Source organism: Jatropha curcas, chromosome 7 (assembly GCF_041381405.1).
Source record: "Jatropha curcas cultivar XTBG-Jc1 chromosome 7, XTBG_Jcur_1.0, whole genome shotgun sequence".
In the NCBI taxonomy this organism is placed as follows: domain Eukaryota; kingdom Viridiplantae; phylum Streptophyta; class Magnoliopsida; order Malpighiales; family Euphorbiaceae; genus Jatropha; species Jatropha curcas.
In genome coordinates this window covers 8,133,877-8,160,586 of record NC_143157.1, presented here as the reverse complement: position 1 = coordinate 8,160,586, position 26,710 = coordinate 8,133,877, and the positions used below count along the sequence as shown (strand labels likewise).

General features: G+C 36.7%; 2 protein-coding genes across 2 annotated transcripts; both read right to left on the bottom strand.

The window, feature by feature from the left end:
- Positions 1-3,002: 3,002 nt before the first annotated feature.
- LOC149494659 (uncharacterized) lies at positions 3,003-15,913 on the bottom strand. The gene is made up of 3 exons (XM_089724390.1): positions 15,892-15,913; positions 14,460-14,968; positions 3,003-3,164 (listed from the first exon to the last, which is right to left on the bottom strand). Exons 1-3 carry the CDS (start codon positions 15,905-15,907, stop codon positions 3,003-3,005), a joined length of 687 nt encoding a protein of 228 aa, XP_089580516.1. The 5' UTR covers positions 15,908-15,913.
- Positions 15,914-16,973: 1,060 nt separating this feature from the next.
- LOC149494658 (uncharacterized) lies at positions 16,974-26,470 on the bottom strand. Its single transcript, XM_089724389.1, has 3 exons — positions 26,238-26,470; positions 24,804-26,132; positions 16,974-17,184 (listed from the first exon to the last, which is right to left on the bottom strand). The coding sequence occupies exons 1-3, from the start codon at positions 26,468-26,470 to the stop codon at positions 16,974-16,976; spliced, it is 1,773 nt and encodes a 590-aa protein (XP_089580515.1).
- Positions 26,471-26,710: the final 240 nt, after the last annotated feature.

Here is a 26,710-nt window from a genome sequence, read left to right as displayed (position 1 = left end):
ACATATTTGGAAAGAATTTGATAATGGATATAAATTAGAAAATTGTATTTACTTATAGGATTCTACTGACTAACTCTTCGACATCGAAGAAAACATAATACACTTACAAACTGCACACGTATATACAGTATTATAGGTGTATTGTCATATTTATAAAATTTGTATACAGTCCTTTATTACATGGACATAGATAAAAAATAATTGAATATATGCACATAAAGTATATATATATATATATATATATACTTTTATCACATGTCCACAATTGCAACAAATTTGATATTGGTTATGAAGTAAATATTTGTATATACTTACAATATGTATATTACGTAGATATCTGTATATTAAGTATAATATGTATTTCTTATAATTACAATACTCTAAAATTGTGTTTTCAGGTAGAATTTGTAGAGCTCATACCAACTGAAGAGGAGTGTGGGTCCCATTTATGTATGGCACAAATGAATTGGATTTTTTTAAAATTTGACTTTCAAAACACAAGATCAGAATTCTGTTGCAGCGGAATTAGAAAGTGTTTGTGAGAGTCAGTATCAAGTTTAGAACTTTCGCATAAAGCTATTGCAAGATAGAAGGATTCTGTGAAGAACAGTTATTGCGTTTAGAACTACTTTACAAAGCTTATACAAGATAAAAAACTAATTAAAACTTAGATAGTGATTATACTGAATATAAAAGCACAATTAGAACTTGATATAATCACAATACAGAAAAGAGTTCTAATGTTCCATAAAGATAAAGCTTATTCACGTTTAGAATTAGAAACTCAAAAAACTTTGCATTTCTAAAAAGACTAACAGTTGTGTAAACTAATAAATCAAGCAACACTTCAGAAAATGAAACAGAGATTTATAGTGGTTCGGCAATAACTCGCCTACATTCACCCCAAGACTCATCTTGAGATCCTCCACTATACTATCTCTTTTCAAGGGTAAGAGACAAACCAACTTTACAAGGAAATAGATCAACACTAGATCTAACCTTTGTCCCACTAGATTTCTAAAGGTTTCTAGTCAACCTCTACCCTTTATGTTTTGCAGAGAATAGAAAATTCACATCAAAACATTAGAATCTCACATAAGCTACACAACGTTTCACCTAAGCTGTTACACAAAAGTTTTTTGTTTCAAAGCTTCTTGTCTACAACAGACTACAAGAATCTATATAGACAGAGAGAAACGCAATTATAAGCACAGGAAAAATAGAAAACAGATTTTCAAAATAGAAATAAAGTTCAGAACTATTCTTTAGAAATAGTTGTTACTGTTTTCTTTTCTCTTAAAAAAATATCTCTTGAAGCAAATAGAAGAGCAGAAATAAAGGGGGTTGAAGAGAGAGCTTTGAGAGATTTAAAACTTTTAATTAATGGACTCTTACTCTTGTAAAAACCTCACATTTTCGAAGAAGGAAAAATTTTTATAAGAGGAATAAAAATTCTGTGATAAAAGACATTAATCCTTTGCTTTAAAGAATATCTTTGACTTTCCGAAATAAAAAGATAGTGTATGTAAATCTTATTTATTTGTTGCCAAAAATAATTTTTGCCAAAAACTTTTTCATTTAGGTAAGTGGAATTAAAAGAGCAAAGATTTGACTTTTCTTTTTAAGGCAATTTTGAGAATATCTTAAAATGATTTTAAGAGAAAAATATTTTTTGTGCTTATAAAAGAATATTCTCTCTATCCTACAATGTTTCCTAAGATACTAACCATTAAAAGATCTTCAAAAATCTTCAAGGTCTTCAAAGAATCTTGGATTAGGAGCTTGATTGCTTTAGCAACTTCCAAATTAAAAATCTGTATAAAATAACTTTAGCATATACAAGAATATTAAATTTATTTGATTTGCATAATCATCAAAATCTCAAGATAAAATTGACTCTTGAGCCAACAATTTCTCCCTTTTTATTGATGACAAAACAAATAAATTTATCAAATATAAAAACATGTGCTCCCCTTAAGTTTATGCATGTCATAAAAATACAAGTTACAAACATAATAGATTTAACATGAAGTAAGATATAAAACTCCTCCTAAATAAGTGCATATAATAGCTGTGGGGATTAGAATAGAATACAGATATAGAAATTGACTTTAGAATTAGAACTGAGTTCTAAATTCTAACAATCAGATCATACAAAGTATATTCTATTCACATAGAAACGAAACGTTAGAACAAAATATCACAGATTAGAACATGATAAGCAAAGAGCTTAAGTACTTAAATAATATACTGTGTTCTCCTCCAAGTACTCAAGCATCAAGTGTGCTATGTTCTCCCCCTTTTTGTCATCATAAAAGAGGGTTAGCAAATCAGAGCAAAATAGAAATAGAAATAAAAAATAACCAGGGCTAGAAAATTTTAAATCGAATGCAATAAAACAAACTTCAAACACAAATAGAAAATAGAGTAAAAAAAAATAAACAAGTGTTCACAAAACAAAATAAAAACACATAGCAGATTATCATAAGTCTAAAGGAAGCACATAATTAGAACAAGTAAGGAAGGAGTCACTGGGGTTCTGATTCAATTCTGGGCTTTTTAGAACTTTTGAGGTTCTGAGCTAGTGAAGTCTCAGTTGGATTATCAGAACTTTTAGAAGAAGGATGCAGAGGAAGTTTTCTTCCATGAACTCTGTGCTTCCCAGTAGTATGCTTAACTCTTTTAGGCTATTTAGAAGTAGGAATGTAGGGCGTAGCCTTAACTTTGAGAGTAGCAAGTCTTCTCTCATTGACGTTCTTCACTTTTTCCATGGACTCAATGAGAGATTGAGTGTGTTCCACCACAGCCTTGCTATGCATGATGGCCTCCAAGTTCCCTATTGTGCTCTTCAATGAGATCTCTTTCCATTTTGTTCAACATTGCCTCTCTACTCTTTTGTGCTAAAATGTATTATGGAGTCCTCTTGACTTCAGTTTCGGGCTCCTTTTCCTCTTCATCACTTATTTTTAATTTCTCAATTTCAGCATCACTAGCATCTTTAACTACCACTTCTTCCTTATCCTTCTCTCGGGTTCATTGCTTCCAAGATCCACGAAATCCTCTTTATCTTGAGGCACTTCAGTTTCAATTTCATCTTCAACTACCACTTCTTCCTCATCTTTTATATTTCTCTCAGGTTCATTGCTTCCAAGATCCACGAAATCCTCTTTATTTTAAGGCACTTCAGTTTCAATTTCAGCTTCCGTTCCTTTCTCTTTTTCTTCTTCTTCTTTTTTTCTTCTTTTCTCTTTTTCTAGTTCTATTTCTGATTCAGCTTCTTCCCCTTTTCTTTTTCTATTTCTTCCCCTTTCTCTTCTTCTGCTTCTTGTGACTTTTTTTTTTTTTTCTAATCTCCTCTTTTCTTCTTATCCTCAGCTTTCTCTTTTTTCTAAACTTAATTTCTCTTTTTCTAAAATAGCTTTTCTTTTCTATTCTTTCTTTCTCAACTCTTTCTTTTTCTAAAACCTCTTCTTTTTTTTTTTCTTCCTCATCTTCTTCGTCTTTCAATTTTAAACAGTTGCTATCTAATTTGAAACATTGTAGCACCTCTTCTTTTCCAAATCTACTCCTAGAAGCTCAAAAATAGGAGTCAACACCATACCGTAGAGCAATTTATTGGGATTGCTCTGCATCTTATCACAAATAGCATAACACAGATTAAAAGGCTTCTTTTCAACTATATGCCACATTATGCACAACTCAACTTGATTAACATGAGTGTCTTTTTGTACTCATCAACCTTAGTGGTTTCCTTAGTTTTAGTTACCCTAGACCCACTGTTTGGAATTTTGTAAATGTTGCTCAGGTCTGTGTAGGATAACACTCTAGTTTCTCCATTAATTCTCATAGAAAATACTTCTGGACCAGTTGCTCTCAGAGACCCATAAAATTCTTCAACCACATTTTCATAACAAGGTTTATTCACAGATAAGAATTCCATCCACCCTTGAACCTCAAACAACTTGTAACTCCCTGATTTTTCTGTGTCTAAAATAATAGTGTTACCAGTCTGTGAATAGTACCATCGGTCCGGGAATAAGTATTATTTTGGTCCGGAAAAATTACTATCTCTGTGTCATATTTTATTTAATATTTTTGGAGTATGCATACATGATTTTTATGGGTAGAAAATAAGTAATGATATTTTTGGAGAATTTAGATAAATTCTGGTGTTATATTAAGTAAGGAAATTTGATGAATTATTTTTAAGTATTAAATTTGAGAATTTTATGGAGATAATAATATTTTGAAGGAATTTAATTGGAGATTATTTGTAGCCATTAGATGAGATCACTTTTGACTTAATCTTAGCCATCCAATTGGGGAAAAGACTAAACTACCCTTTAGTTGCTTTATAAGTCAACTCCAATTATTGAGCAGCCACTTTCTCTTCTTCTTCTTCTCCTCCATTTCCAATGCCAACTTCCTCTCTTCTTCTCTTCTTTGTTTTTTCTTCACTTCTACTCACTAAATCCACCAAATTTACACCATTAAACTTGATTTAATTAATTAATCTTGAGATTAAAGCTTGAGAAGTAATTTTTGGTGAATAATTTCAAGTAATTTGGAGAGTTACCACTTAAGCCAAAGGGTGGAAAACTTTCTACCAAAGAGAAGGGCTTCAAGAGTTTTCTTAAGCTTGTTAGAGCTTATGGTTAAGGTTAGTGTTCATAAACACACTTACCTTACTCAAATTTTTGATTTTGTGCCTTTATGCTATCATGTGTATATTTTGGGATTTTGTATGAAATGATTGCTTTGTTGAATTTTGGTTGCAACAATATGCTCTTGGGTGATGTTTGATGAGTACTTATTATGTGGTAGACATTTCTACCTCGTACCTTTGTTGTTCATGTTCTTTTCATGGTTGAAGAAAGCTGAATTTGGGAAAAACGGGTTATTGAGTGAGATTAAGGACCATTTTTCGATCCTTTCTAGTTTCCATTTGTGTCTGAGTCCTTCATAAACTTTGTAGGTCTACTTCGCAGCTTTCCAACCCATCCTCTTGTGTCCAATTTGGATATATATAGCTCAACTTATGGCTAAAACACCTAAACTGACTCTGTTATGACGGGCCACATGTATCACTGAATTGAGTGCCCATTTTGACCACTATAATGGTAATATTATGTTCTGAGTTCTTCATGAGAGTTGTTGCCTTGTGTCTTAAGACTTGTCTGGTTTGGAGTGGTTTGATTTGAGTGTCTGGATAAGTAGGAATTTGATAAACATTGGAATTAGTTCTGCTGAATCAGGTCTGGACTATTGGTCTGTGTTCCTAGCCTTTTTTCACCATCTTATAGACTGATCTGGGCTGTTGTCCCTTGATAACATTTGTATAATTTTGTCTTATCTTTCTAATGAATCAAACTTCACTCAATTTGGAGATCTAGAACTCAAGTTATGTCTTAGAAACCCAGCAAAGGTCAAGGTTATATTAATGCTGGAAATTTCTATGTCTTGAATCATAGGTTTATTTGGATAAAGGTAAGTATGAATCATGTGTGATGAAGTTCTCTTGATTCTTTGTATACTTTAAGATTTATTTGACAAAATAAGACATAAGTTTGAAAAGTGTTGTTGTGGATATGTTTAAATGGATAAATTGAAAAAGTGTAAGTGGTTTAGATCATGCATGATGAGGGTTGAAATGGATACTTTTGTGCATAAGAGTTATGTTAGCATACTTGATTGGAGAAGGAAATTCCTCCCCTTGGTTTTCAGTAAGAGGTCGAACCACCATAGGGTAATAATGCTTAATTTTTTATATATGTGAAATTTGTGTGACTATTTTGATAACTTTCATTTGTTTAGAGTTTTTAAAAAAATGGGTATTTAAGGTGTATGTTCTTTGAATTTTGAATAAGGAAAGTATGATTTGATATGATAACAAATTACTTATGCTACATTTCATTATGACTTTAAGAAAGTTTTAAAAGAAAAGGAATTTATGAGAAATTTTCTATATTAAGTAATTATGTTTAAGTATATGAAGTTTTTTATGAGTTACTTAAGTTCTAAAGTAAGCTTACATGTATGATTTCATATGATAAGAAATTTTCTATGTTAAGTAATTATGTTTAAGTATGAAATTTTCATGAGCTACTACGTTTTAAAGTAAGCTTACATTATGAATTTAAGAAGACTAAAGAATATGACAAGTTTTATGATAAGTGTTATGAATTAAGAATTAAAACAAGGATTTTGGGCTCTAATATACTTAGTGTGAATTTGATGCATGATTTGATTTTATTATGTATGATGAGCATGCTCGGCATTTAATGCCATTATGATAAGAAGCTATGATCATATGCTAGGCACGTGGGTGTCTTATGTTAGGGTGGACGCGCTCTATATGTTATGAATAAGATGGCGACCTAAGGCCATTATGAAAACCTATCTGCTTCTCTTTCTCCTACGTGTATGCAAGCCCTATGGAAAATATTTATAAGACAATTTAACGAATGAGATCATATTATTTTAGTAAACCTTACTTTGGAAATTAATGATTATGTTATCAAATGAATTTTCAAAGCCTGACATTTCAGTACATGGTTTTAAAAATAAATAGTATGTGTCTTGGTCTAATAAATGTTCAAGTAATGAATTTATGATTTGAAGGAATTAATTATTTACGTTATTAATTATAAGTTTATTTGATATTTCTTTTGCTATAAACGTAAATGTATGTTCTTTTGATGAAAATTTATATTTTAAGTGTGTTGCCAGTGCAACATTGGTAAGTTTATCATTTATGAGCACCACTGAATTTTATACTCAGCGCGTTGATTTTTATCACGCGTAGGTTGAAGACCGTTGTTGCTTCTCAAAGATCAGAAGAGTAGTATCAGAGCAGAAGTGATTATTTTGGTAGTAGTATATTGAGATTTATGTATTTAAGAATTATGGCATGTATAATTATTACATTTTCGGAGATTATGTTATTTGAGTTATAAAGTTATAACTTAAGCATGTAATTATCAATTATGTTGGTGTATATATTTAGAGATAAGCAAAAGATTTATTAAATGATTGAATAGAAAATATTTTAAGATAGTTGATATGATTAGTTCATTAAGACTTGATATATAATGAATGCAATTAATTGATAGATATTATATACTATTGAGGATTTATTCAGTTATGAAAATATAAAAGTGTTGTTGTGTTATAATGATTATTTGGAGATGTTGGAAGTTTGGAGTTTAATTGGGAGTATTTTGTATTCACATGTTTGACGAGCTCAGTTTTTAAAGGGATATTTTTATAGTATTTCTGTAGGATTTTTCCCAATCATTGTAAAAAAAAAATATTACTCGCTAAACTTGTGAATACTCAATTACTTCTAATTCATAATCTAATTTTATGATTTATATGTTAAGTTAAGACGGTGTCTCGGACACCGAATGTGGCATCTGCTGTTGGGTCTCTCGGGACTCGGTGGTGGGTGTTACACAACTCTCTAAAAACAAACTCTTTGCCACGAGAAACAGAAACCTTTTCTTTTGCTTTTTCTTTTCCTTTAAATTTCTCTGGTTGTTTCTCAATTTCTCTTTTCCTAAACTCGATTCCATTACCGATTTCTTCAGTTCCATCTCATGCTTTTTGTACTTCTAGTTAACTTCTTGAGAAGTTTTAATTCTTCATTAGTCATAGAATCAAAGGAGGAGAGGAATTGGATTTGGTCATGTCTCAGGTTTAGAACAGAGAAGGATTAGGGGTTCGTTGTGAGTGAGAGAGAGATAGAGAAGAGAAAATGGTTTGGTAGAAGAAAGAGAAAGTAATTAAGAGAAGTTATGATTTTAGGAGAGAGAGAAACAACTTAAAAGAGAAGTTATGACAGAGGCATGGGATAGAGAGAAGAAAACAAAAGAATATAATGGTTTAAAAATAAATAAACGAACCGACTTATGAAAAACCCTAACAAAATTCAAATAAATGAACTGACACACATAGTTGAAAAAATTTGTCGCAAAAAAAAAAAAGAAACAAAATAAACAAAATAAAAAAATGACTGTTTTGATTTGTCTAATAAAAATAGATTCTGATGTAGATGGTGACATTAGATTTCCACATCAGAACCTTATATAGCTCTTTTAGACACAAAAAACGTTTTTCAAGGAAGATCACATAGAATAGAATTTTAAACATAACACAGAATAGGTCTTTCAACCTCAAATATAGAAAGCATTTAGAACATACACATAGAGTTCTAAAGTTAAGAGTTTAGAACTACCATACCCACTTCTCTTCTAATTAAGCAAAATTGGCTTTCATTTAAAGGTTTAGTGAAAATATTTGTCAAGTGCTTTTCTGTAGGGATGAACTCAACCACTATACCACCTTTTTGAACACGATCAAGTATGAAGTGATGTCTGAGTTATATATGCTTGGTTTTAGAGTGCTGGATTGGATTTTTAGACAAGTTCGTAGCGCTTATATTGTCACATTTGATTGGAACTGTTTCTAATTTTAGACCATAGTCTGACCCACAGAACTTGTCCAACACAGCTTCCAGCAACAATCTATTCTGCTTCTGCAGTAAAGAGAGCAATAGAAGTTTGCTTCTTACTAAACCATGATACAAGGGCGCTACCTAGAAACTGGCAAGTTTCAGACGTGCTCTTTCTATCTATTCTGCTTCCTGCAAAATCAGAATCACTATACCCAACAAGATCAAATATATCATCTTTAGAATACCACAAAACCAAACTAGAAGTTCCATAAAGATATCTTAGAATTCTTTTATAGCAATTAAATGAGATTATATGGGAAATGATTGAAATCTAGCACATAAACAAACACTAAAGTGAATGTCAGGTCTGCTTGCAGTTAGATATAGTAAAGAACCAAATCATACTTCTAACAACTTGATATCCACATGCTTTTCATTTCATCTTTTTCTAATTTTGAGGATGGGCTTATTGGTGTGCTACATACCTTGGCATCTTTCATTTTGAACCTTTTTTAACAGTTCTCGAGTGTACTTGCCTTGGTTTATGAAGATTCCATTGTCACATGTTTGATTTAAAGTCCAAGGAAGAAGTTTAATTCTCTCATCACACTCATTTTAAACTCACCCTGTATAATCTTTGAAAGTTTCTTACAAAGCAGGTCGTTGTGAATACTCAAATTTTGAGGCTCAAAAAGCCTGTTTTCCCGGACTGCAAACAGTCCGGCCAGACCGGAGGCCATTCGGAAAGTTCACCGAAAGTATGCCAATATGGTACTTGAACGTCCGGAAAATCACGAGCATCGCAGAACTGGTCCCGGAATATTTTTTGGAGGTACGGAACTCCCGAAAAAGCCTTCGGAACAAAAAACTAGAAAGTGGACAAGCCACGGTGGCGCCCGCCCTCTACAGCGGCGGCGCCCGCCCTCGACGGCGGCTGCGGCCGCCGTCCACGGCGTCGGCTGCCGCCCTTCGCGGCGGCAGCGGCCGCCCTCCAGCCCGGTTTTCCCTATAAATACAGCCCCGGTGCGACTTTTTTAGGTACTCAGTCTGTGTTGACGGACGCTCTCTTCTCCCCTACGCTCCTTGCGGTTCTTTTACTGCTTTTCTGCATTTAGTGTAGGCTTTTATTATTTTGTTGTGGTGATACTTGTCACTTAATTAAATTAATTCTAATTAATATTCCCCAAACGAGGAGCTTAATCTGGAATTTTCAAGCTGGAAGCTAAGAAGCGGCCGCCGATTAACTTAGGTAATAACGAAACCCTGTCTATTTAATTTCAGCATTTTGTGCATATTCTCTTCTACTCCAATTCTGAATTAAACTGCTGCATAAATGCATTCACGTCATCAATTAGGCAAATAAACTGCCTCAATTAAATATGATTAAGCTTAAATGCCCGGTTAATTAATAATCGTGGTGTTAAAGCCTAAATCCGACAATATTGGCTAAAGTATCTGGTCAATTAATGACTACGGTATAATCGCTTTTATTTCGAACAGTCTGGCTTAAGTCTAATTAATCAATAATTGTGGCTAAATAGCCTTAATCAACCACGTTTCTTTTGGCAATAAATTGCCTATATTGCAATTCAATTGATCACTTTTGGCAAACAAATTGCCTATAAGTAAGATTAACCATCTTTAGCGACAAATCGCTTAAAGCGAAGCTTTGGCAAAAAATGCCTTGAATTAATCAACCATTTTGGCAACGAAAAGCCTAAATATCAATTTTTGGCAATAAATTGCCCAATCAATAATTTTGGCGACAATCGCCCAATCAACACTTTTGGCAAACAAATTGCCTAAATCAACCCATTTTGGCTAAAAGCCTTCAAATAATCAATTTTGGCGACAATCGCCTAAATCACATCAAACTTTTGGCAACAAATTGCCTAAATCAATCTTTTTGGCTAAAAGCCTTAAATCAACACTTTTGGCAACAAATGCCTAAAACAGAAATCAATCAGTCTTTGGCAAAATGCCTAAACAAAATGCACGAAGCATACACACACTCATGCATTAAGCATACCCATTCAAAGCCCTTTAAAAAAGACCTATCGAACTACGTCGACTTTGATCTTCCATTCAAACGGAAGTACGTAGGCACGTTTGGGATTTAACCCCGAGCGGCAAGTCGAAATCATCAAAACACTTTATTGGTCCAATTACATCATTACCTTGCAAAGTTGGACAAAGAGTCGATCTACCTCACATCAGCTACCCTGATACACGAACCACTGTACCCTAATCCAATTACCCTTATACTTACAGGTACCCACTGTTCGAGTGCCTATCCAAGTTTCAGTCACACCTACAGTGCTATCACCAACCTCACCAGCTTCACTAACCTCACCAGCTTCACCAGCTTCACCAGCTTCACCAACTTCAACTGCACCAATGGCATCACTTGCTGACATCCAAAATCTCATGGAACAACTGGAAGCCAGAATGGAGGCTAGAATGAATGAGGCATTAGCTGCCCAGAGAACTGCCCTAATGGCTGAACTAGGTAATGGTAATGAAAATGGGGCTTCCGCTGGGGGAAGTGGACTGCTACCTCCAATCAGGGACCTGCTGCTGAACCGACAAACCCTGCCCTTAACCTGGATGACATGCCCTCCAGAACTGCTTCTGAGCTGGAAGCTCAGAAAATGAGAGAAAAACTGGAATTGTTGGAAAGGTCTATTACTGCCCTTAAGACACACAAGGAAGTAGTGGACATGGACTCCTTGTCCTTGTTCCCCGAAGCAAGACTGCCAACAAAGTTCAAAATGCCCAACATGGACAAGTTTGATGGAACCACTTGTCCCAAAACGCACCTGAAAATGTATGTGGGTGCCCTCAACCCGTTTGGACTGAACAACGAGCTCCTTGCTCAGTTGTTTCAACAATCACTCACCGGTGCTGCTTTGAGGTGGTTTATCAGCCTGGATCGGTCTAAAATGAAGACCTGGGAAGACATCTGCAATGCGTTTAATACGCAATATCATTATAACATAGAGGTGGACGTTACTCGGAGGGAGGTGGACGTTACTCGGAGGGAGCTGGAGACCACTAAACAGAAAAACAATGAACCCTTTTCCTCGTTCCTTATGAGGTGGAGGGCTAAGGCCGCCCAAATGATCAACCAGCCTTCTGAGCAAGAACAGGTGGACATAATTATAAAGAACCTGCTGCCTGTCTACCAGCAACAATTGCAAACTCAGTACCTACCGACGTTCCAGTCACTCATTGCCACTGCTACGAAGGTAGAGGATTTAATTCAAATGGGGCAACTGAAAGAAGACTCGGGAACCTCAAAATACAAGAAGCCTAGCCAAGCTAGCAAAGTCCACGAAGTGGCAAGCATCACTGATACGAAATCGAGACCACTCAACCATAAAGCTCAAGGAAGCATGGAGGGCATCTAAGTTTCTCACATTAATGGAAGCACATGTTGAGTTGGGACCTGAATTTCCAACATATGTCATGCCTAGACGATGCTTAGTTAGCACGCCCGTGCCAACTAGCACGCCCCAGACCGTGCAAGCCACTGACTTGCCGAGGAAGATCAAGTTGCATGAAGCACGCCCGTGCAAGGTAGCACGCCTGTGCAAGGTAGCATGCCCAAGACCGTGCACTCTTCTGCCTCTCGCGAAGGAAACTCATACATGCGCGCACGCCTGTGCCAACTAGCACGCCCCAGGCCGTGCACTCTTCTACCTCTCGCGAAGGACATTCATACATGCGTGCACGCCCGTGCACCTTGGCACGCCCTGGACCGTGCAACTGTCTGCCTCTCAAATATTAGTTAGCTTATTTTGTGTTTTTGCAATGCTAATGGGTTGGGCCTCCAATATTTCGGCCACCCTTGAATAATTAGCCTTATTTTGATTAGATTTAGTCAATCTTTAGTGGATTTGGATTAGATCTCCAAATCCTTAAGTAGTTATGATTTTGTTAGTCAACTCCTTAGTTGGTTTAGATTTGCTAAATCGTACTCCTTAGCTAACTCTAAATCCTCTAAGGATCTGGACCTCTTAGATTAGTATAAATAGCTTATTATTTTGTAAATTTTTAACAGACAATTAATGAATTAAAGAGAGTTTCTTCTTCAACTTCATGCTTAGGCGTGTTCATGTTTTTAGAGAGTGTGAGATTGCATTCTTCTAATTGCATCAAGAATCAAGGTAAACTTATCAATCTAATTGTGGCGTTTATCTTATTCTTTTCTCTATTATTGGTGTTCTTGCTTCTTTAAGCTTTGGGTGCCATAGAGAGGGGTTTAGTTTGATCTTGGATCTCTTCCAAAACTTGTCATTGAGTTCATGAAATTTATTTTCATTGGGTTCCACGTCAATCACCCCCACGAATCCTTTACATGTGGGAAATCTGAGAAATGGCAGTCGGTCGAGAAGGACATATACTGATCTCGGGATGCCAATCCTTTTGGTATTCCGAGAGGCTGTCAAGGCAAACTACATCAAGCCTTTGGAAGCAAGGCCGCCACCCAACCCATTACCAAGGAACTACAGAGCTGACGAATACTGTGAGTACCATCAGGGTAACGGGCACAAGTCTGAAGCGTGCTGGACGCTTAAGAACCGCATCCAAGACCTGGTGGACAATGGTTCAATTATTCCAAGGAGTAAGCTAAACATTAGCACTAATCCCTTACCAAATCACGGGGTAAATGCTATTGTTGCTGACCAGGAATTGATCGATCCTTTCGAACTATTCCTAGAAATGAATGGCATCTGTGTCCTAGACCTGAATGACTTATCTAAAGAGGTCGATGCAATAACCAGGAGCGGGAGGCAGTATGAACCATTAGTCCTGGACAAAGTCCAAAATAAGCCCTACCAGAAGGCAGATGAGCCAAAGGAAGACCCGGTACTCTAACAGCTAAAAAAGACACAAGCTAGGGTGTCAATCTAGGAACTTCTGGCATCATCCTTTCCTCATCGCCAAGCTCTTTGCAAGGCTTTGAGTCAACTTCAAACATCGGTGGAGATCAGTCCTGAAGTGCTGGTATCCACCCTCACCCAATCATCAAAGATGCAAAGCATCGGGTTTTCCAACGATGACTTGCCCAAGCAAGGAAGAAGTCACAATGATGCACTCTATGTTACTATTCAGACCAGAGAAAAGACTGTGCCCATGGTTCTCATTGACAATGGGTCAGCATTGAATGTCTGCCCACTGAGGGTAGCTAGCTGTCTGGGGTTGGAGGAAGCAGATTTCAGTCCATCAGACCAGATAGTCAAAGCCTATGTAATACAACCCTAGCTAATTAACAAGTACTCTTGCAAATCAACAAGGAAATCTAGCGGAAAGCATGCAATCACGGAAGTACCCGTCAATCCCTTTAACCCCCAAGTACTCTTGAAGAGAGAAAAACAAGGAATTTAGAACAAGAATCAGAAACTTACCTTCAAGTACTCTTGAAAACAACTCTGAAATTCTTGGCGCAATTAATCTTGTAGAACTCACAAGCCTAATTACTAAGGAAAATGTGGTGCTGTTCATGCAAAGATGAAGAACACGGTCTGTTCTTGAAAGAACAAAGAAACAAACGTTTGTTTGATTAAAAATTCAATGGTGGCTGCCGTGCAGCTCTTTCAATACAATATAAATAACCTAAGCTAACCCTAATTTAGCTATTAACTTAAGTTAGCCCAAGCCTAAACCTAATGTGGCCCAAATGGGCTTAATTAAATACAAGTCCAAGCTAACTAATTAAAACAAGCCTGACTTAACATTAACTAATCTAGGACTGGCCCAACTCTTGGAAAATAAGCCCAACCAGCCTTACACTAATTAATTACGTCCACTAATAGCATTTAAATAAAAACAAGACAAATGGGCCAGAGGCCCTACACAACCCATACTTAAGCTCATAATAAAACAACAACCTCCTAAATTTGCCTAAGTATAGAATCATGTAAACTTCATCAACAGGCAGCCTCTTTGCACGCCTCAAGCACCATAACAAGCTTTGGTGCTTCTTCAAGTTCAATCTCACATCTTGCATAATTATGATCTTGAAGATCCAATGTGATTTGTTCTTGAGCAAATCTTTCAATGCTGCTCGTAGCTTGGTTGCACGAGCTCTTGTGATTGGTCCCACGGGTAGAGCTAAAGGATCCTTCACTTTGCTCCCTTGATCCATATCATTCCCTCCCTCCTCAAAAAGATTTGTCCTCAAATCTAAATCATAATCAAATGGAGAAAGGTCAGAAACATTAAAGGTAGCAGACACACCATACTCACCTGGCAGATCAATCTTGTAGGCATTGTCATTGATCCTCTCCAACACTTGAAAAGGCCCATCACCTCGGGCAGCAAGCTTTCCCTTCCTTTGGTTTGGGAATCTTTCCTTCCTCATGTGCACCCAAACCCAATCTCCAGGTTGAAATACCACACGCCTCCTTCCCTTGTTGGCACGGTCGGCATAGCTTTTATTCTTCATGTCTATATGAGCCCGGGCTTTAGCATGTATCTCCCTGACCAATTCAGCCTTCTTTTCACCATCTAAGTTAGCAATTTCACTCAAAGGCAAAGGAAATAAATCAAGTACAGTCAAAGGATTAAAACCATACACAAGCTCAAATGGACTATAACCACTAGAAGAATGTATAGACCTATTATAAGCAAATTCAATGAAAGGCAAACAATCCTCCCAGGTTTTCAGATTCTTACCAACCACCGCTCTAAGCAAAGTACCTAGAGTTCTATTAACTACCTCAGTCTGGCCATCCGTTTGGGGGTGACAAGTAGTAGAGTACAACAACTTCGTACCAAGTTTACTCCATAAAACACGCCAAAAATGAGAAAGGAACTTGGCATCACGGTCTGAGACTATGGTGCGTGGCACCCCATGCAATCTCACAACCTCCCTGAAAAACAACTCAGCAACATGGACAGCATCATCACTCTTATGGCATGCAATGAAATGTGCCATCTTACTAAACCTGTCCACAACAACAAAAATACTATCCCTACCTCGCTTTGTTCTGGGCAATCCAAGTACAAAATCCATAGAAACATCAGTCCAAGGCAAAGTAGGTATAGGTAAAGGCATATAAAGGCCATGAGGCATAGATTTGGACTTAGCTTGCTTACATGCTATGCACACACCACATAATTTCTCTACATCTCTACGCATTTGTGGCCAAAAGAAATGTTCAGCAAGTATATCATATGTTTTAAAAATCCCAAAATGCCCCATAAGTCCCCCACAATGCGATTCTAACACAAGCAATTCACGTATAGAACACTTGGGTATGCAAAGTTTATTTCCCTTAAATAAAAACCCCTCATGCCTAAAGAACTTGTTAAAGGCCCCATGTTCACATGCACTCCAAATAAGACCGAAGTCATCATCATCAACATACAAGGATTTTATATGCTCAAATCCTAACAACTTAGCATTAAGAGTAGTAATTAAAGCATACCTCCTAGAAAGTGCATCAGCCACAATATTTTCTTTCCCTTGCTTGTATTTAATCACAAAAGGAAACTGTTCAATGAACTCAACCCACTTACCATGTCTCTTGTTCAACTTACCTTGTCCCTTGAGGTGCTTTAAAGACACATGGTCAGTGTGTATGACAAATTCCTTAGGTAGAAGGTAATGTTGCCATACCTCCAATGCTCTCACTAGAGCATATAGCTCCTTGTCATAGGTCGAGTAATTTAGTTGCGCTCCATTGAGTTTCTCACTGAAATAGGCAATAGGCTTTCTGTCCTGCATCAAAACTGCACCAATACCTACAACAGAAGCGTCACACTCAATCTCAAATGTTTTATCAAAGTTAGGTAAAACTAAAATAGGAGTAGAACAAAGAATGGATTTTAGAGTATCAAATGCCCTTTGTTGCGCTTCCCCCCATTTGAACCCAACTTCTTTCTTTACCACCTCTGTGAGTGGGGCTGCTATGGTAGAGAAGTCCTTCACAAACCTCCGGTAGAAGCTTGCTAAGCCATGGAAACTCCTCACCTCAGATATAGATTTAGGAGTTGGCCATTCTCGAATTGCTTTAACCTTCTCCTCATCAACTTCAATCCCTTGTGCACTCACAACGAAACCAAGAAAAACAAGCCTATCTATGCAAAAAGTGCATTTCTGTAGCTTAGCATATAACTTTTCAGCTCTCAAAGTTATCAATACTAACCTAACATGCTCAATATGGTCATCAATAGATTGGCTATAAATCAGTATATCATCAAAATAAACCACAACAAATTTGCCTAGAAAAGCACGTAAAACATGGTTCATTAATCTCATGAAAGTACTAGGTGCATTAGTTAGACCAAATGGCATAACCATCCACTCATATAAACCATATTTAGTCTTAAAGGCAGTTTTCCATTCATCACCTAACTTCATTCTAATTTGATGATATCCACTCATTAAGTCAATTTTAGAAAAGTACTTACTACCATGCAGTTCGTCTAGCATATCATCTAGCCTAGGAATTGGATGACGATACTTAACTGTGATTTTATTGACAGCTCTGCAGTCAACACACATCCTCTAAGAACCGTCCTTCTTAGGCACAAGTAATACAGGAATTGCACATGGGCTCATACTCTCCCTCACAAATCCCTTAGACAACAGGTCATCAACTTGGTGCTGCAACTCCTTAGTCTCCATGGGGTTGCTCCTATATGCTGGCCGGTTAGGAATTGTAGCTCCAGGCACAAAGTCAATCTGATGCTCAATGCCTCTTAGGGGTGGCAGTCCGCTAGGCATTTCATCAGGAAACACATCAGAGAACTCCTGCAACAAAGAAACAAAACTAGAAGGCAAAGAAGAAGTGTCAATGTTAGTCAAATTAAGTAAAGTTTCCTTAAACCGAATCATTAAGATTGGTCTACCCTCACTAACACTACTGCGAATCTCTCTCTCTCTTACATACATGTTTTGTTTCTTTCTTCCCTCTCTTGTTGTTTCACTCACCGATGGGCCATTCAATTGTTTTTTTTCACTCTTGGCCTCTTTTTCCCTTGTTCTTTATCTTTATTTTCTCCCTCCCCCTGAATACAATTCTGCCCCTCACTTTCTAATATCCTCTTTTGGTCCATATACACTACAAAAAAAACGCCATTTTGCGACCGACCAATCGGTCGCAAAATGGCAAAAATCGGTCGCTACTTTCAAGTAGCGACCTATTTGCGACCGACACCTATCGGTCGCAAAATCACTGGTCGCAAAATCAATTTGCGACCGATTGTCCCATCGGTCGCAAATTTGCGACCGATTTTATCGGTCGCAAATTTGAATAATCGGTCGCAATTTTTGGTCGTGGTTTAATTGCAAATTCAGTCGCAAATTTGAATAATCGGTCGCAATTTTTTTAAATCGGTCGCAAATAGGTCGCAAATTGTAAATTCAAAATTATTATTTTTGGTATCAAATCGGTCGCAAATCGGTCGCAAAATTGGAAAAAAAAATAAAAAAAATTAAATATTATTTTGAAACCAAAATTTTTCTGCACCTGTGAAAGTTGAAATAAATGCATATATACACACACGCAATTCAAGAACAGTATAACAATGTAATTTTTATTGTTCTGAACAAATTAAAATATGAAATTACAAATGAAAAAATAAAAAGGTCGAAAATAAAATCTATATATGCTGCTGCTCATCTGCAGGATCCGATGTCGGATCGCCGGGAGGAGTACCTGCTGGATGTGATGTAGCGCCAGGAGGGGTGACCAAGGTATATTCTGCAGCATCGGGATCAGGAGCCGATAGTGGCTGCTGCTGAGACGTCGAAGCATGTCGGTCTGTAGCAGGCGCAGGATCAGAGGAAGAAGTACCAGCACCTTGCTCACCGGACAGCCGCATCACATGCGCTCTAAGCTCTGCAATCTGTCTCTGCTGATCAGCAAGCTGAGCCCGTATATCATCATCATACTGCGAGTCAGTGTGCTCCGGCTGTCGTGCTGCGCTGGCTGTAGAAGCGTGAACTGCTGAGCCAGTGTAAAACTGTGATGCCTGAGACCCGATGCCGTATACCTTCCTCTTCTTCTCTCCCCCTGTAGCCTCGAGATAAAGCGCTACCTCGTCAATTCTTGACTCAGCTTCGGATTCATCGGTCTGAGAAGTAACAATACGCTCCCGAGCTGTAGTATAGTTCTCCTGAAAACAAAAAATTAATTAATCAATGCAATTGCAAGCTTTATTATATTGAACTTTGTACATCTTCGCAATGATTAGAGGATAAATGTAAATATTATTAATTGTTACTTACATTGACGCTCAGCGCACGTTTGTCGACAAAGGTATTACGATCGTGGTCCTTCGTGTGAGTGTATCTAAACACCTCCATCGGTGTGGGCTCACGACCTAATTCTTTAGCCTGTAATGAATTTTTATGCATGATATATTAATATATATAGTGTCCTTTTATTAAACATCAGTTTATTGTAAAGGGACTAGTTCACTTACTAATAATCGAGCTGTCTCTATAGCAGATATAGATCCGCCTGTGTGTCGCGAAGGTCCTGCTCCATCACCGCCAGTCTCACTGCGCCTGTTTTGTGCAAATATCTCCCGCTTTCTCTTGAATGCAGGATCCTCCCAAGCCTTTTGCCAGCTCTCCCATATCTCCTGAGACACGCACTGCTGCTTCTTACCGCTTCTTCTCATCCTATAGGTGAAGTCAGCGTATCGATCGGCGCATATTTTCTCCCAGGCTACTTTTAGCATAGCCGTAATGGCCTCGTCCCATATGAAATGTTTTTGCAAAAAAATGAAATATAGCGTTTAAACACTAAGGATGTATCTTGAATTGTAAACATTGAATGATGATATAACTTAAACCAAAGAGTACCTGGAACTCCTCCCAATAAAAGTCTCTCGCCTCTTGTGGTACGGCATCCCATGTGTATCCTTCTTTATGCAGCTGTAGCTTGATTATCTTCAAAATTTGCCTCGCTGCTCGAGAAGATGGATATATGCTGAAAAAAAAACAGAAGTGAAATATAATTACACCAAAGCATCACAGTTATGAATAAGTAGAAAATATAATTACAAAATATGCCTACAGAAAATTTGAATAAGTACTTACTGTCCTGCTACCAAACTAAGGGTGATACGTGGATCTGATGAAGCTACAAAAGAAATGACAAATGTTATAAATTTCTAGATAATTAATATATAATTAAAATGACAGTTATGACATTTATGATTACCTTGCACAGTGGGTGACTGTGCAGCTAGTGGAGTCTGTACTGGTCTAGAAACGGGAGTAGAAGAGGAAGGAGCAGAAGAGGAAGGAGCAGAAGGCTGTGATGGCGGCAGTACTGGACGCTGAGCAGAGGATGAAGCCCCAGACGTACCTGAAGAAGGATGTGATGGCGGCAGTACTGGACGCTGAGCAGAGGATGAAGCCCCAGACGTACCTGAAGAAGGATGTGATGGCGGTAGTACTGGTCGCTGAGCAGATGACGAAGCCCCAGACGTACCTGACGAAGGATGAGGGATCGACCCTCCTCGTCCACGGGCACTGCGTGCAGAGCCACGACCTCCACGCGAACCACTGCCGGACGCGTCAGAATCAAACGCTCTGCCTCTAGCCATCTGTACTGCAATATCAGAACCTAGATAAAATGAATTTATACAATTATATGAATTGTAGAACATGTGGTAAATACGAGTAAACAAAGTGAATACCATTGAAATTCTTCATTAATAATATTAATTACATATACATTTATCAATTTGTAATAGTAAAATTGCTGTAAGTTTTAAGTGTCTTCAATATCATCTGCTTCCTCCTCCTCTTCATCAGCTTCCTCTTCTTCATATTCGTCTTCTGAGGTACCCATGATGATTTGATCTTCTTCCTCTTCATCATCTGATGCTCCTATTTCAACATAAGATCGGCTTTCATCATCCAATCTATCTGTTAAATCTTCAACAACTTGCATCGGTTGCGTTTCAACCCTAACTTCTTGAAATGCCTCCGATACTGCGAGTGAAGAAGATTGTTTCGTTTCAATTGCATGAACAACTGATCTAGCCTTAATTTTACACACTGCCATCCAATCGCATCTATCTCGTTTAAACGATGGATATGGGACATAGTACACTTGTGCAGCTTGCATTGCCAAAACAAAAGGTTCATACTTTGTATATCTTCTTCTTTGATTAATATCAACCAGATTATACTTAGGATGAACCTTCGTGCCAGCATTTGGCGTAGGATCAAACCATTCACATTTGAATAAGATTGTGCACTTCATTGGTAGGCCTGGATATTCTAACTCCAAAACCTCAACCAATTTCCCATAAAAATCGTTTGACACGTCACTGTAGTTTGATCCCTTTATGCACACACCGCTGTTCATTGTCTTTCTGCTTCTCCCATAACCCTCAGTGTGAAACTTGTAACCGTTTACAAAGTAGCCAGAGTAGGCATTATCTTCTTCAATTTCTTGTAATATTTCTGCTCCAGACTTCACAGGTGGAGGGGGTTCGACAATAGTCGTGTTCTTTCTAAAGCATTGTCGATTTCTCCTCCAAGGGTGAGATTCTGGTAAGAATTTACGATGACAATCAAACCAACATTGTTTACCTCCGTGCTTTAGTGTAAATGCATTTGTGTTTTCCATGCAATGAGGACAAGCCAATTTGCCAGCGGTACTCCACCCAGATAACATTCCAAATGCTGGAAAATCACTAATGGTCCAAAGCAAAGCAGCTCGCATTATGAAATTCTGATTGGTCGAAATATCAAATGTTTCAACCCCATATTCCCATAAATAATTAAGTTCGGCAATCAAAGGCTGCAGAAATATATCAATTTTATGTTTTGGATTAGTAGGCCCAGGAACAATAACACATTTTATGTTGTGCTGCTACGTTTGGCAATTCCTCCATATTATCCCAATCACATTGTACTCTACTCGCATCGATTACCATATCATTGCATTGATTGCCATACAGAAATTGATAAGGCTGAACTTCTAAACTTACCGGAATGGAGTGGCCTGACCCACTGGCAACTCGAGCTTCACCATGATGTATCCATTCATAATAATTTTCCACGAACCCATGTTTGCACAAATGAAGTTTCACTGTATCGATGTCTAAGAAGGCTCGATTTCGACACTTCTTGTGATTGCATGGACACCTCAACTTATTACCATCCATAAAACTGGGATTACCAACTGCAAACTGTATAAACGCCTCCAATCCTTGCAGGAACTCTTGTCTTAATATCCCATTGACCTCGAACCTCCAGTACATCCAATCTCGATTATTTTGCATTTTTTTTTTTTACCTAATTAACAATGTGTTTATAAAGGGCCCTGTCATGTAATTGCATTAGTCTAAACCATCCTTAAAACATGCACCTAATGTAATGTTCAATTTACAACACTTATAACTAACTAAGGTTATTTCTATAATAAGGGTAACGATATTGCAAGTGTAAAATCACTAAGTTCATTTATTGAATACAAAGACTACTATAATAAAGGTAAGTGTACTATTCTACATATTGAATTTTTTGGAAAAAAATTCGGCAGCATTTCGGCACAACACAATCAAATCTCAAATACAGAAACAAATCAATAAACACTTCTATATCATACCAACATTCTCCAAAGGCAATATGGCCACTACTAGGCCTCCAATCCAAACTCATCATTCATTTAAGTCAAAAACATATTTAAGAGTAATAACGACAATAATATAAATTAAAGAAAAACACAGCCAAAACTTCTCAAGAAAGAGTTGCCAATAATTAAGAACATGTAATAACCTAAACACACAAAAAATAATTTATATAAATTCCAATTATTCTTCAAAAATCTATATTATATTCTATCAAAGAAGACTTTGAAACTAGAACGAAGTGGTTGCAGACTTTGAAATGGTCTAATAAAGTGGCTATCAAATCAGTTAATTTTGTAATAAATTCGCTTCCGAGTTGGTGAGGTAGTTAAAAAAATTCATCCTTCTAACTCGTTCAATTTCTGGTGGTTGTGCAGTTGGTAATTATTTTTATTTAAGATGAGGGGAATGGATGTGATTTCAATTTAATTTTTCTTAGTTATTAATTGATTGTAAATATCTTTATTTTTTAAGAGTGATTAAAGAACATAAGTCAGAAACACGTGTTTTTTGGATTGTTGCCTTAGTAAGTTAAGTCTCAAACAATTGCTATCATTTTTGTTATTTCTCCAACGGTAGATCATGTGTATATTCTCAACCTCAACCTTTTCCCCTATATTAGGCCCAATTTTTAATATATCTCTTTAAATGGAATATTCAATTTCCAATTACAAAAAAAAAAAAAAAAAAAATACTATATTTGTTCATAGACCATATATAAACTTTCAAAATATGAAATGGGTTGACGTAGTGCCGGATCTAAAGATAAAAGGAAAAGGAAAAATGAAGTTTTTGTGGGCTGGGCCTCAAAATGGATCAAGTTAATTATAATAGCTGGGCCATTAAAATCAAATCACTTTTTCTTGGTCTACTGTAGAATATACAGTTATTATATTGATGATGCCTGAATTTTCTTTTTTTTTTTTTTTCTACTTCGATGTACAAATAGAAAATATTTATAATTAAGCGTGAAATAGTATTTTGGTACAATTAAGTGCGTTTAATTGGAAGTTTCCACCTGAAAATCAAAATTAGCTAGTTTTTTTTATTAGTTAAAAAAAGATATAACAAGTAAAAAATAATAAAAATTGAATGGATATTTAATATTTTGATATCATTCATTGTGTAAAATGATTTATATTAAATTTTCAGAGAAATAATACGGTGAAATCCACTTGATTCCAATATTTTCAATAATTCATATCTTTAATTCTAATTTTTCTCTTAATTTTATTCCGCAAACAAACGCATGCTAATAGATTAATTGCCAGAATTGTCAATCACAATCGCTTAAGGTAACAATAATACTAATAATAATAATAACAACAACAATAATACTAATAATAATAATAATAATAACAATCACAATAATAATAATAAAAACATTAATAATAATATTAATAACAACAACAATAATACTAATAATACTAATACTACTACTAATAATAATAATAATAATAACAATCACAATAATAATAATAATAATAATAATAATAATAATAATAATAATAACAATAATAATAACAATCACAATAATACTAATAATAATAATAGTATCGGTCACAATATAATACCAATAATAATAATAATAATATTAATAATATTAATAATAACAACAGCATTAAATAATTATAATAATAACAATAATAATAATAATAATAATAATAATAACAATAATAATAATAATAATAAGAAGAAGAAGAAGAAGAACAGCAGTAATAATTATAATAATAACAATAATAATAATAATAATAATAATAATAATAATAATAATAATAATAATAACAATCACAATAATAATAATAATAATAATAATAATAATAATAATAATAACAACAACAACAATAATACCAATAATTATATTAATAATAACAATAATACCAACAATAATACCTATCTAATCGCAACTCAACCATATACAAAATAAATTAATCGCAACCATATACAAAATTCTAACAACAATATACAAAATCAACAATAACTTAATATAATAAAAACAAATAAATTCGAAAAACAAATAAATTCGAAAAAAAAAATTTGAAAAAATTAATCGCAAAATAAAACTAACCTCAGATTGTTTCGAAACAGACTGACCGACTGACCGGAGTGCAAAGGGGGCGGGGCTGGCGGCGTCAGGCGGGCTGGAACGGTGTGAGGAAGGGCCTGTGCGGCGCTGCGGACGGAGGAGAGGAGAGGAGAAGGAGAAGAGAGAAAGAAGAAGAAAGAAAAAAGAGAGGGCGCGGCGTTTAAAGCCCTAATATTTGCGACCGACTCATCGGTCGCAAAATTTATAAAATCGGTCGCAATTTTTAATGACACGACGTCGTTTGACTATGCGCAAATTTTGCGACCGATTTTGCGACTGAAAATATCGGTCGCAAAAAATCAGTCGCAATTTTGTCTCCAATCGGTCCCAGAACTTTGGCCCATTTTTAACGCGCGAAATTTTGCGACCGATAACCAATTAGTCGCAGATCGGTCGCAAAATCGGTCGCAAATCCCTATTACAGCGGTCGCAAATCACTAACCATAATCGCGGGAATTTTAAGCGCCAAAATTTGCGACCGATGGATTATAAGTCGCAAATCGGTCGCAAAATTGCGACCCATATATGTCGGTCGCAAAAATCGGTCGCAATTTAGCGTTTTTTTTGTAGTGATAGACCTCTGGTGGTGTCAAAGGAGCTAGAACCACATGTTTACCCAAATAGGTAAGAGAGAACCGGTTGGTGTACCCATCATGCTGGACTCGCCTGTCGTATTGCCATGGGCGGCCTAGAAGAATATGCCCAGCTAGCATAGGTACTACATCACAAGTGACCTCATCCTTGTACCATCCAATGGAGAATGGCACCTTCACCTGCTTGTTTACTCTTACAGAACCCATATCATTGAGCCATGGAAGCTTATATGGCCTTGGGTGCTGTACACATGTCAAACCCAATTTCTGCACCATGCTCAAACTAGCTACATTAGTGCAACCTCCACTATCAATAATCAAAAGACATACCTTGTTAAGTACCAAGCATCTAGTATGGAAGATATTTTCTCTTTGTTCTAAGCTCTCCTCTTGAACTTGCATGTTGAGAACTCGCCTGGTAACTAGTAACTGTCCCATCTCAGGTTGTAAAACTTCTTCATCAACCTCATCATCATCATCATGGCAGTCCTCAAGTGGCGGCATTGGGTTTTCTTCATCCTCAGATTCAGAATAGGTGTAGCCATCTCGAATCACTATTACCCTCTTGTTAGGGCATTGAGAAGATATATGGCCCTTCCCAAGACATTTGAAACATTTGATGTCTCTACTAGGAGTATTGGAGCTTGGTCCCTTCGAATAAGTTGGAGCGTTGGGCGTGAATGCCTTAGATATTGAATCTGCCCCCTTTTGTGTAGAGCTTTGAAACTCCTTTTTCTCCTCCCTTTCAGGCCATCTAGCACCCCAAGAGTTGCTGTTGTTGTTGGCAGCCCTATATGATGTGGTGCTCTTCCCTTTTCTCTGCTTCTCTAACTTCATAGCCATATTCAGCATCTCCTCCATGGAATCATACCTGTACATTTCTAGTGCATCAGCTATGTCCTTATTAAGGCCACCTAGGAATCTAGCCATGGTCACCTCCTCATTCTCCTCGATGTGTGCTCTAGCCATGCACATCTCCATATCTTTATGGTAGTCCTCTACTGATTTGGTTCCTTGGATGAGTCTATGAAGCTTCTGATGCAACTCCTTGAAATAATGTTCAGGAAGAAAACTTTTTCTCATTACCTCTTTCATATCCTCCCAATTGTGGATAGGTCGTCTTCCCACTTTTCTTCGACTCTGATTAAGTTGATCCCACCAAAACAAAGCATAATCTTGGAATTCTAAGGCTGCAATCTTCACCTTTTTCTCCTCAGTATACCTATTGCATTCAAAGATCATCTCAACCTTCCTCTCCCATTCCAAGTATTCGTCTGCATTGTTTCGGCCTTTGAAAAGTGGCACCTTGAGTTTGATGTTACCCAAGTTACCATCTAATGGCGTATCAACCTCTTCTTCATCCTCCCCATAGTAGGTTTCATTTCTGTAAACACGGCCTCTACCAATCCCTCTTCCTCTTCCTCTGTTATTTCTACCTCCTCTTGCCCACGGGGGCTCTCTATGCCATTCATCATTCTCTTCTTCATACTCTTCATGCCAAGGTTGTCTAGTGTGCTCTTTGGAAGTGGTTGCACCCCTCCTCGTGGCATTAGGGTCATGCCTTTTTGTCTTTTGTTCTTGAATCTCTAGCCTGTCATTAAAACTCTCCATAAGCCTAGTGATTCGTCCCATCTCTCTAGAGAAAGCTTCTAGAAAGGCTTGTAGCTTTGGGTCTTCAACCTTGAGAGGGCTGTTATCCTTGTCTCTAGATGAATCAGACATCCTGAAATAAGATTGCAAACACAAAGCTAAAGGAAATGGTTAGTTTATCACTCCCTCACATGTTTCTCTCTTTATTTTGGCTTTTCACAATATATGGATTTCACTCTAGCCTTTTACCACTCTTTCCACTTGAATAATTACACTTTAGAATCCCAAAGTTGCTACAAAAGTCAAGAGAAAGTTAGGACAGCAAAGAATATAATCAAGTAATGCACAAACTCTATCAAGACATCACAACGT